Source organism: Sinocyclocheilus rhinocerous, unplaced genomic scaffold, assembly GCF_001515625.1.
Source record: "Sinocyclocheilus rhinocerous isolate Xijiao unplaced genomic scaffold, SAMN03320098_v1.1 scaffold1310, whole genome shotgun sequence".
Taxonomy (NCBI): Eukaryota; Metazoa; Chordata; class Actinopteri; order Cypriniformes; family Cyprinidae; genus Sinocyclocheilus; species Sinocyclocheilus rhinocerous.
In genome coordinates, this window is record NW_015635534.1 from 178,943 (window position 1) to 189,834 (window position 10,892).

Sequence of the window (10,892 nt, forward strand, 5' to 3'; positions counted from 1 at the left end):
CCCATGGGCGCACAAATGGGCGCAAATGCATTTGCGATTTAAACAACGCGGCGCAGGACGGGAAAATGAGAACTGCGTCGGGCTGAAACTAGCAAAAAATGCTTGCGCCGCACCTTGCTTGTGTGTTCGAGTGTATGATAGGGCCCTCTATGACTGAAATGCAAAGTAATCATTTCAAACATATTTAAGGTGAACTGAGAAAATAAAATGGCTTTGCTGCATGAAAACAACATGAACAAGAAAGGCTTCACTAATTAATTGAATTAGTCAGTCTTACCTGACTTCTGTTTTTGAAAACTTGACAAATAGTCCAGCACCGGGAACCTATCGGTGGAAAAGGCCACTCTCTCACCATTTCATTTCTCTTTCAGAAGAGTCTGACCAACCCAAGTCAGGAGAGTCTAAGTCCCTCTTTTGGAAACAGCGGAAGTCTCATGAGCTGCGAGGAGGAGCTAGAGGAGGGGCCTGGTGGTGAGGGGGAGGAGCCTGATGTCCTGATTGACGGGCCAGAAAATGAGCTTAACCAATTAGAGAAGGACTTGACCGAGTTAGGGGAAAATCTGTGTTCAGATCTACAAATTCTAGAGGATGCTTCTCTGGATCCCAAAGTGGGTTCTCAGGAGCAACAAAAGGACAGTTGGTCGAAAAATGATGGACAAATGAACGGAACAATGGAGGAAAGCTTGGAAACCGAGACAGTAGTTACAGAGAGGACAGAGATGCAACCTGACAAAGAAGAACTTCAGAAAGAGCATAAGACGACAAATGACTTGGGCCCAAACGGACCAACAAATGAAGGAATTACCTCCGCTGTTTCTCACAATGTAAAGATAGACAAAAGAGAAGAGCTAGATAAGAAGAGCATTGAACCTCTATCACCAAACAGCGGCATGAACAGGCCCAACGCGCTCTCCGAACTCATGATGCTCCACACATGCACATGTGAAAACAAACACAGACTAAGAATATCTGTGTAACAGTGGTTCAAGGGTGTGTCCGTTCAAAGAGACACAAAATGTGAGTATCCGTGTGTGTGTGTGTGTGTGTTTGTGAGAGAGAGAGAGCAAAGTACCTGGTTAATTGTGACTACACAGTGGTCATCCTTTTACATTTTGGAAGGGAACTTTAACCTAGTGGAGGAGGAAGATAAAAGCAAGACATGAATTCCTACAGTTCACAAACACATTCACAGATGAGAAGATAATTTCAAAAGAGTCTACTGTTCGGCTGTGGACTGATGGGGTTAATTATTAGTCTGGGAGAACAGCACTAACCTACAGCTACAAGGACATCCACAAAAACACTTAACACGCAGCTGAACATGAACTGAACTCACCCTCAAGTCGTTTCCAAAGCTGTATGGCTTTCAGTAAATTGACTAAACTGGTGTCTTTTCCTTAATCTGAACTATTTTTGACTCTGAAAGACCTGTAAATACAGCACATGATGCAATTTAATAATGCTGTTTTTGTGTCCTTTTGAAGCATGAAACCTTCAGTTCCCATTCATTTTAACAAGTACAATTCTTCAAAATAAGTCACACAGACAGAATTTATATTTTTGGGTAAACACACTTAAAAAAAAAAAAAAAAAAAGCAGCATAAAATGCATCATAAAACATTTTTGTCCCTACCAGGATGGTAATATTTATATATTTGTAATACATTGTAGTCAAAGTCTAGGTGTTAAACTATAAGCTATATATTGTTATTTTTTTCCCTTCGCATTTTATGAGTGAAAACAAAGTCAACAAGACAACAAAACTATAAAATAACAAGTATATAAAATATATAATGACCACAAGTGGTGTGTTGGTGCTTACACTCTAAAAAAAATGCTGGGTTAAATACAACCCAGCGCTGGGTAAAATATGGATAAACCATTTAAACATTTATCCCAACTGTTGGTTGAAAACAACCCAACCGCTGGTTTTGTACATATTTAACCCAGCATTTTTTTTTAAATGTGTATCAACTTTCTAAAGTGAATCCTGGCGAATTCATACACAAGCTCGATTTAATCTACAAAACTAATTTCAAACATTTCAACTGGCTTTTAAAATGAACTATTTAAAATCATGAGAAACAAAGGTTAAGTTTAGACATAGACGTAGGCCTACCTCACAGTCACATTACATCCCTCACGCATGTCAATACCATGGTATTCAATACACTGCCCTATATTAAAGTACCATACTGCCATCTGATTCCTGCCTTATATTGGACTTTCGTTACTGATGATCAATTCTTCACATATTATTTGACTTCCGAGTTTGGAGATAATGTATTAAGCAAGCAGCGGCGGTGTTGGAGTGAGGTGAGTTTTATCAGCTCAAGATGAGACAGTCAGTCAGACAGTCAGTCGCGGAATGCCGGTGGCGAAGCTGGTTTGACGAGCTGTTTTCAAAACACACTGAGACGAACAACCACCCGACTGAAAGAGAAACTGAGCTCACCTGAGAAACTGCTGTGATACCGGCGGAGGAACTGTTGGTGTTATTATTTTAAAACCCAAAGGATCAAGACCTCAGCGTCCAAGCGAAGAGCGCGAGGCAGCCGCTTTTCTTTTTGATCCTCGCGTTCATGACGGCTACTCTCTCACCTGCGTCCGGAAGCGCGTCAACTCACTGTACCTGTTCCTCTCACGAAACTCAGGTGAAACGCGCTCAAGAATCAACGCCCCTTTTTTGACATTCCTCGTTACACAGGCTAACTGTTGTGTAGTGCTATGAATGTACAAAAATTAAAGGGTTTGTTTAATTTTCATTGGAATAAAATTAAAGGGTTTGTTTAATTTTCATTGGAATAAAAATTTAATACTAAGCAACAGTGCGTATCAGGCTGAATCTGTGTCCCAAAGTGAAGTGCACGGACTCCCAAGTGCGGATTTGAAGTGCGATTGCGTCACAGCCTCACGACATAAACTGTCCCAATTCAGTGTGCACCCTCCGAAGACCGCATTCCAAGGCCGACTGCATCACGAAGGCTGACTTATTTCGAAAGCGACTTCAAATGCACCCTCCATTTCCCAGGAAAACGAATAAGCAAGTTAATAGAGAGATGTTTGCTGAAATTCATTGTGCTGTTGTTGTTAACAGGCATGGTTTATTTGCTCTGCCTTAGGATTGCAAGTGTCCTGGGACAGGTGAGGGAGTGAGTGGAAGCTGGTGGAGCTGCTCAGGGAGGATATCAAACTCTAAGCGAGATAAAAATTTATTTTTTTATCAATTTCATGAAACGCATTAAACATTTCATGTGTGGGTTAAATGACATGAATTTGTGAAATGTGATGTATTTTGACGACAAAGACCTTCCAAAGACAGCAATGCATGGTTAAATGACTGATTGAGTGATAATTCAAATACTAATTAAAATGTGTGCATTTTCTACATGTGCAACCGCAGCTAGTGGATGGTGTGTGCAATTACACAAAAACTGGAAGACTGTCCAAATGTGTGTAAGTGGGTTCATTTAGGAAGGAAAATTAAAAAATAGTAGAAAAGAATTGTAATAAAAGGAATTATAAATAATTTACAGCCTTTGTGTGAATAATAGCCTATGTAATTCATAAAAACTAACTGTAATCTGATTATGAGCATTTCAAAACATAATACAATTGTCACACCACAGTGAGATAAACGCACAAAGAAGATGAAGATAAATGCAAATAGTCTTTTAATAAATCCACACAAGGGTAAATTCAGGACAGAACAGGCAGGAGCATAGGGACGCAGTAGACCGGACGAAAAACAGAGAACAGAACACAACTAATATAGTGGAGCAAATGAGGATAAATAACCAGACACACCTGAACTTAATGACACAATCAAACATGAGGGAAAACTGGGTCACAGAACACATGAGGAATAAAAACACAACAAAAATCCAAAGGGGTGTGACAACAATCTAATTACAAGTAGCCTAGTATTTTGTTTGGAATCTGATATAATCCAGATTACATGTTATAAATTGCTACCCAGCACTGAAAATGCTACTGAATATTGCTACTGTTATCGCTGATAAATCAGTTAATTTATAGAAGAGTATGTGCACTGAATTTGCAAAACAAAACAAAAAGTCTTTGTGCTGCAATCTGACAGAGTACATTTGTGTAAGGTACTTTAACCTGACTCCGTCTATTTACACTTTTAATTATCATTTTAAAGTTAATTCAGCTGAGCTTAGTTTGAATGAGTTAAGATTATTTGTTTTTGCAAAGCACTGGCTCAGTGGATGATTGTGAAAGACAGAATTACTGCATCAACTTTCAGAGCCTTAAATGACACGCGATCAAACTGCTCTGTATTATAATGGTTACTGTAGATCAGACCGCTGATGGTGGATGAATCCGGTTGTGTTACAACCATCAACAGCAACTCGATCGATTGAGAAATTGTGGTTTTTAACTTCAGGTTCACTATGAGTTTGCATACGCCGACAGAGAACGACAAATTCTAACGCTGGGTGTTGGATTGGCTTCAAAGGGCAGAAAACTTCTTTTCACAATATAAAAAGTAACTAACCGACTAATTTATTTACTAGCACATGATTCCATCCCAGCGTGATGCTGCTGTGACACTCTGAACCAGAGAGAGAGAAGAGGAAAGTGAAGATGTCACAATTTTATCGCACAGGATGGTCCTCCGCTGAATCATAGCGCAGGTCCCTCCACCCGTCTTGCCCAATAACTGACAGCGATGAGGAGGAGGAGGAGGAGGAGGAGGAGGATGGGGATGATGAATATATTGTGAATTAGCATCTGGTACTTTAGTTAAGAGCCCGTTAGCGACAGACCGGCACGATGCGCGTCGACTTGCTGTGGCTGGCGGCTGTTGTCGTTTCATTACCGCTCCTCTCTCTCTGCGACCCCCTGTGAGTATCACAGCACACACACACTAGGACTGCACCATGTAACACGTAATGTAATGTATAACCTTCTCTGATATAATGCTTCGGAATTCATTTTGTTTTCAAATATAAATTTGATGCATTTCTTAGCCAAACTTTATATTTTAAATATGCTTCATACACTCTAAAAAATGCTGGGTTAAATATAACCCAGCGCTGGGTTAAAAAGGGACAAACCCAGCTATTGGGTTGTTTTGACCCAGCTATTGGGTTGTTTTGACCCAGCGGTTGGGTTGTTTTGACCCAGCGGTTGGGTTGTTTTGACCCAGCTATTGGGTTGTTTTGACCCAGCTATATGTTTTGACCCAGCTATTATATAGCTGGGTCAAAACAACCCAATAGCTGGGTTTGTCCCTTTTTAACCCAGCGCTGGGTTATATTTAAAAGCAGCATTTTTTTAGAGTGTATGATTACAGATCTCAACTTTATTGGGAAAAGTTCAGGCGAAACTTTCTGAATGATAAATAATAACAAATAATAAATTATATGACTGATTCTTGATAAATGGGACAAAACAGAGTGCATAATTCGAAAAAAAATCCACAATAGCTACTGAGCTATGATTTGATGCAACCTCCCAACTTTTCAAAATGTGCTATTGGACTGTGTAATATAATTTGAACTATATTTTTTAACAGCAAACAACATGTTTTTAACATTTTAAAACACATTCTCATGTTAGCAGACAGATTACACTTTCACATGTGACCAACAATTCCTCAACAAATCTAAAATATCATAATCAAATATGATCAAAATATTCATCTGACACATCTGACGGTGGTGACGAAAACCTGAATTTGTAGTAATTTTAACTATCAAACAATTAATCAATTACTGTATATCAATCCCCAAAAGCAACATGTCAGGTCACGTATTTAGTATGTATACATTAACCGACAAATTAAACACTATTTTATATTTAAGGTAATTAAAAATGACTTGGAAAACCACAAAAATATGATGACTTCACGTTGACTGTAAACTCCGTCATTGGCCCATCACCACCGTCAGACTTTCAGAAAACCTTACGGTGGTGACATCTGACGGTCAGATTTCTTTTTGTCAGATTTCTTTCACAAAACAAATGGAGTTCATGTAGTAGCCCTTTGCTTTTTTCTGTTGATGCTAGATGCTAGATGCTAATAGAACCTGTTTCAGGAGAATAAAATTATCTAAAAAAATTTAAATAATTTCCTCATAAATTGGAAGATGGTGTTGACATGGTTGTGACAGAGGAAATATTAACATTAGGATTTCAAATATTCTAAAACTATAAAACTTACCAGAGCCTGTCTGACATTGATGTTTAGAATGACAGCTGCCCCTGATATTCCCTGATTGTATTACATTTTAATGAATGTCTGACAGTGTTGACAAAAAGTGGGGACACAAATTTGAACCCTTATGAAACACGCATGTGTCATTGAAAAACAACCTTGCTTTGATTTGAGATATATTATTAAGTGTTGCCTTTGATAAAACAAGCTCTTTTTCATCATTAAAATTTTTTTTATTTAAAGCACATGAATGATTGAACCCTTATCTGTGGACACTGATTTAGATGTAGTGAGATGACAATAAGTGTCAAGATTAAGGCAAATATTTTAAAAGAAATTACCTAAAGAAATACAATTATTACAATTAATTACTATTAAAATCAATATATTGATAGTAACATTAAAACAAAAAATATTAATATACAATACCAATATTACTGTTATGCTACAATGTATTACCTAATTTTAACCTCAATTTATTGCCATATATCATTTATATCACTTGCATATGATTATTTACTGATAATGATCATTTACTGGAGTTTAAAAAAAGAAATTAGCTGCTAAGGTCTTTCTTTAGAGCCCGGTGTGCATTCGCTTTTGAGAGAAGCGATTATAACTCTTCCAACCAAATCACTCGAAACAAAATTAAATCTATTTAATTCATTTCATAAGTAATATTCTTCTTGGGCAGCACTCATTTTCAGTAAATGAGTGTAGTGCGGTATCCTTTGTAAAAGTGCTGTCTGTGAAATGAGGCCGAGACCCGTTCTTCCTAAATGAATGTGTTTTGCTCAGCTACGTTCTCTCGGCGCCCAACATACTGAAGGTGGGGTCCCCAGAGAAAGTGTTCGTGGAGGCGCAGGACTATTCCGGAGCCAGTCTGAATGTTAAAATCTCAGTAAAAAACCCGAAAGATAACAGCCGTGAAGTGATGAGTGCGTCGGTTACTCTGACACCCGCCAAGAACTACCAGGATCTGGTCGAGATAGAGGTGAGGCGCTCCACTCACACCAATGTTTTGGGAGGAGGCTGTCAAAAATGTTTGAATGTAGACATATTTTACAGTAAAATTTGACTGTGTTAGCACAACGAATGCTAGTTTGCTGTGTTTCAGCGCGTTTTTTCTCAGTTGTCCGTGTCTGTAGATACCCGGAAATGCGTTTTCCTTTGAGAAAGGAGTGCAGCAATATGCCGTCCTGCAAGCCCAGTTTCCACAGAAGCTGCTTGAGAAAAAGGTCATGGTGATCTTTCAGTCTGGACACATAGTTTTACAGACCGACAAGACCATCTACACTCCAGACAGCACAGGTGTGCTAGTATTTGCTGCTCTGCATTTGTTTCCATCATAGTTCTCGCACCAAGATGCTCTCCTATTGCTTGTCTTCTCCCTGTAGTTTATTACCGGGTGTTTGCACTGAGTCCAGGCATGACACAGCCTGTGGAAAGTGGCGTCAGAGTGGAGATCTTGGTAAATATGTCCTCCGTCTGTGTAATAAAGTACAACAAGGTGCAAAACATGAGACCGCCAGATTTTTGTCTCTTTGTGGAGACTTTTGTACTCCACAGTACTGTACTTTTTGTGAATGTGTTTAGCTGTATGTGTTCACGTTTTAATGCATATTTATAAACGTATCGACATCTTTAATGTTGGCAGACACCTGATGGCATCAGCCTTGAGAGCAAATCTGTTTATCCCGGTGGAGGATTGGTGTCAGGAACATTCAGCCTGACGGATCCAGCTAGGTGAGGACGAGTGCTTTCTAATTAAAAGTATTATTTAAACTAACATATACTTTAGTTAACTTGAGTTAACATGAAAAATTAAGAAATTACAAATATTAGGGTTTACCTCTGAAAGATAGAATACAAAGATCTTTCAATAAGACTGTGAAATGACAGACAATGATCTTTTCGTCTGGTGTCCAAATAGCCCAGGCTTGTGGAAACTCGTGGCGTGGCACCAGAACAGCCCACAGAAGAACTTCTCTAGTGAGTTTGAAGTCAAAGAATACGGTAGGTGTCTCTGCGAGCTGTTACAAAACAACATTACACAAAGATAAACCCGTAACATCTGCAATTCACTGATATCAACTCAGCTTCCTCCTGTTCCTCCTGCAGTCCTGCCCAGCTTCGAGGTCTCTTTGAGTCCACAGAAAGCCTTCTTCTATGTGAACGATGACAGTCTATCAGTTGATATCGAAGCCAAGTACAGTACTTTTGTTGTGTTATGGCTATATGCATGTTTCTAATAGCTTAAAGGGGTCATCGGATGCCCATTTTACACAAGTTGATATGATTCGGTCTTAATGAAAAGTCTATGACATACTTTGGTTAAAATTTCTCAATGGTAGTGTAAAACAACACCCTAAGTGTGTATATCCTGAAGGTATCTGTTTGGGGAGACAGTCAATGGTCATGGATTTGTTGTATTTGGTGTGGTGACTGAAGATAAAGGGAAGATAAGTATACCAGGCTCCTTACAGAGAGTGCAGGTACTACACACACATACATATACATATACATGTATCTATGAAAACACCAGACTGATATCAGATTTTACAATTACTTGCCCCATTTATGAACCATTTTTTGAAAAATGCAAAAGGAAGTGCAAATGTGGCCCTCCTGAACACCGTAAACCCACGATTTTATGTGTTCATTTTATGTTGAATGTCAGATCTGGGATGGAAGTGGAACAGCCGAGCTGAGAAGAAAACACATCCTGCAGACCTTCCCAAACATCATGCAGCTTGTCGGCCAGTCACTGTACGTTACAGTGAGTGTGTTAACCGAGTCTGGTAAGAACTACACGAAGTTCACTGATGAACCTTCTTGCTGGACAACAAAATCTATATTTTTAGGCGTCAAAACATGTCATTTGCATGATTGCATTTCTGATTATTATCATATGGTTCAGGCAGTGAAATGGTGGAAGCACACAAGAAAGGCCTTCAGATTGTAACGTCACCGTACACCATCCACTTCAAAAAAACACCACACTTCTTCAAACCTGGAATGCCCTTCGATGTCTCGGTATAAAATTTTAACCAGGAAGAAAAAAACATAACTTACTGGAAACTTTTTGGGAGTAAAAAAAAACCCCGCTTACTGCATTCCATATTTTTTGGTCTGGGTTTTGCAAAAAGGTCTACGTAACAAATCCTGACCAAACACCTGCTAAAAATGTACAAGTGGAGGTCGATCCTGGAGGGGTCAGAGGTCAAACAAGAGACAACGGCATTGCGAAAGTTACTGTCAACACTCCGGGAGGATCTTCTACACTGGAGATAACTGTAAGACCTGCCTGTCAGTTTCACTGGTGATCTAGTAAAAACTAGATCAGTTAACAGATGTTAAACAAGCAGTGAAGCATATTGTTCACATCACATTAGAAAACAATATGTTTATTCTTTCCAGGTAAAGACCAAAGATCCACAATTAAGCGACGAACAGCAGGCAGTGAAGAAGATGACGGCTCAGGCCTACAAGCCCAAAGACGGCTCCAACAACTACCTGCACATCGGCATCGGAGCTGCAGAGCTTCAGATCGGTGATCAAATGAAAGTCAGTCTGAACTTGGGAAGAAGTCCAGGAGTGAGAGATCAAGATTTCACCTACATGGTGAGTGACAGTCATACCATGATTCAAGAAGAGACGTTATTAAAGGGTTCGTTCACCCAAAAATGAAAATTAGCCCATGTTTTACACACCCTCAAGGCATCCTAGGTGTATATGACTTTCTTCTTTCAGACGAATCCAATCAGAGTTATATTAAAAATTGTTCTTGCTCTTCCAAGCTTTATAATGGCATGGGCGGGTGTTTTTGTTCAACAGTCCAAAAGTAGTCAAATAAAGCGCATCTAACCATGTTAAAATGCGCATCACACGGCTCTGGGGGGTGAATAAAGGCCTCCTGTAGTGAATCGATGCATTTTTGTAAAAAAATCCATATTTAAAACCTTATAAACAGTTTTGTGTAACTTGCGCTAACTGTCGTACGCGCGTTCACGAGAAACTGCCTTTCCGGAGGATGACGTAGGACGTACATGCAAAGCATGCACGTGTGAGTCTCGCGATAACCAACGTTTGTTTACAGGAGCAAAGGAAGCAAAGTTTCCTTACTTTGCCAAAGGAAAACCTCTTGGCTTTAATCGAAATCCTCGTTTTGTGCTTTTAACTTGTATAGTTTTTCTATACAAATCCTCGTTTTGTGCTTTTAATTCTTGACCGGCATTTTGTTTTACTGTCTCTCTGTCGCGCTTCTGCGTTCGTCACAAATCACCGGCGCTTACGCTACGCATACGTCCTGTGTCATCCGCCGGAACAGCTTCCGCCCCCCCCCCCCCCCCCCCCTGAGATAAAAGTGTTTATTAAGTTTCAAATATGGAAATTTTTCTTACAAAAACGCATGGAATCGCTACAGGAGGCCATTATTCATGCCCCGGAGCATTATGAGGCACACTTTATTATGGATGCACACGCTTTATTTAACTTGTTTTGGACTGTTAAAGAGAAACACCCACCCACTGCAATAATAACGCTTGGAATAGCCAGGACAATTTTTTATATAACTCCGATTGGATTCGACTGAAAGAAGAAAGTCATATACACCTACACTGTAAAAAAAATCTGTGACATTTACAGTAAAATACTGGCAGCTGTGGTTGCCAGAACTTCACCGTAAAAAATATGGTAGCAACAT

General features: G+C 39.4%; 2 protein-coding genes and 1 long non-coding RNA gene across 3 annotated transcripts in view; 2 read left to right on the plus strand and 1 right to left on the minus strand.

Moving 5' to 3' along the window:
- Window positions 1-881, plus strand: part of LOC107747169 (DENN domain-containing protein 1B-like) — a gene marked incomplete at its 3' end in the record, with an annotated part of 16,386 nt that extends 15,505 nt beyond the window's left edge. The window contains exon 23 of the mRNA XM_016561607.1: window positions 372-881. Within this exon, the coding sequence (XP_016417093.1) occupies window positions 372-881 (510 nt within the window). The remainder of the gene's footprint in view (window positions 1-371) is intronic.
- Window positions 882-2,673, minus strand: LOC107747140 (uncharacterized). The gene is made up of 3 exons (XR_001640764.1): window positions 2,456-2,673; window positions 1,073-1,130; window positions 882-926 (listed from the first exon to the last, which is right to left on the minus strand). It is a non-coding gene; the product is annotated as an uncharacterized LOC107747140 (long non-coding RNA).
- A 2,127-nt stretch (window positions 2,674-4,800) lies between these two features.
- The window catches only part of LOC107747139 (complement C3-like), a 22,097-nt gene continuing 16,005 nt past the window's right edge, over window positions 4,801-10,892 (plus strand). The window contains exons 1-12 of the mRNA XM_016561569.1: window positions 4,801-4,871; window positions 6,986-7,181; window positions 7,336-7,498; window positions 7,585-7,658; window positions 7,845-7,933; window positions 8,121-8,203; window positions 8,309-8,396; window positions 8,577-8,682; window positions 8,868-8,988; window positions 9,108-9,223; window positions 9,337-9,483; window positions 9,608-9,811. Coding sequence (XP_016417055.1) covers window positions 4,801-4,871; window positions 6,986-7,181; window positions 7,336-7,498; window positions 7,585-7,658; window positions 7,845-7,933; window positions 8,121-8,203; window positions 8,309-8,396; window positions 8,577-8,682; window positions 8,868-8,988; window positions 9,108-9,223; window positions 9,337-9,483; window positions 9,608-9,811 — 1,458 coding nt within the window. The remainder of the gene's footprint in view (window positions 4,872-6,985; window positions 7,182-7,335; window positions 7,499-7,584; window positions 7,659-7,844; window positions 7,934-8,120; window positions 8,204-8,308; window positions 8,397-8,576; window positions 8,683-8,867; window positions 8,989-9,107; window positions 9,224-9,336; window positions 9,484-9,607; window positions 9,812-10,892) is intronic.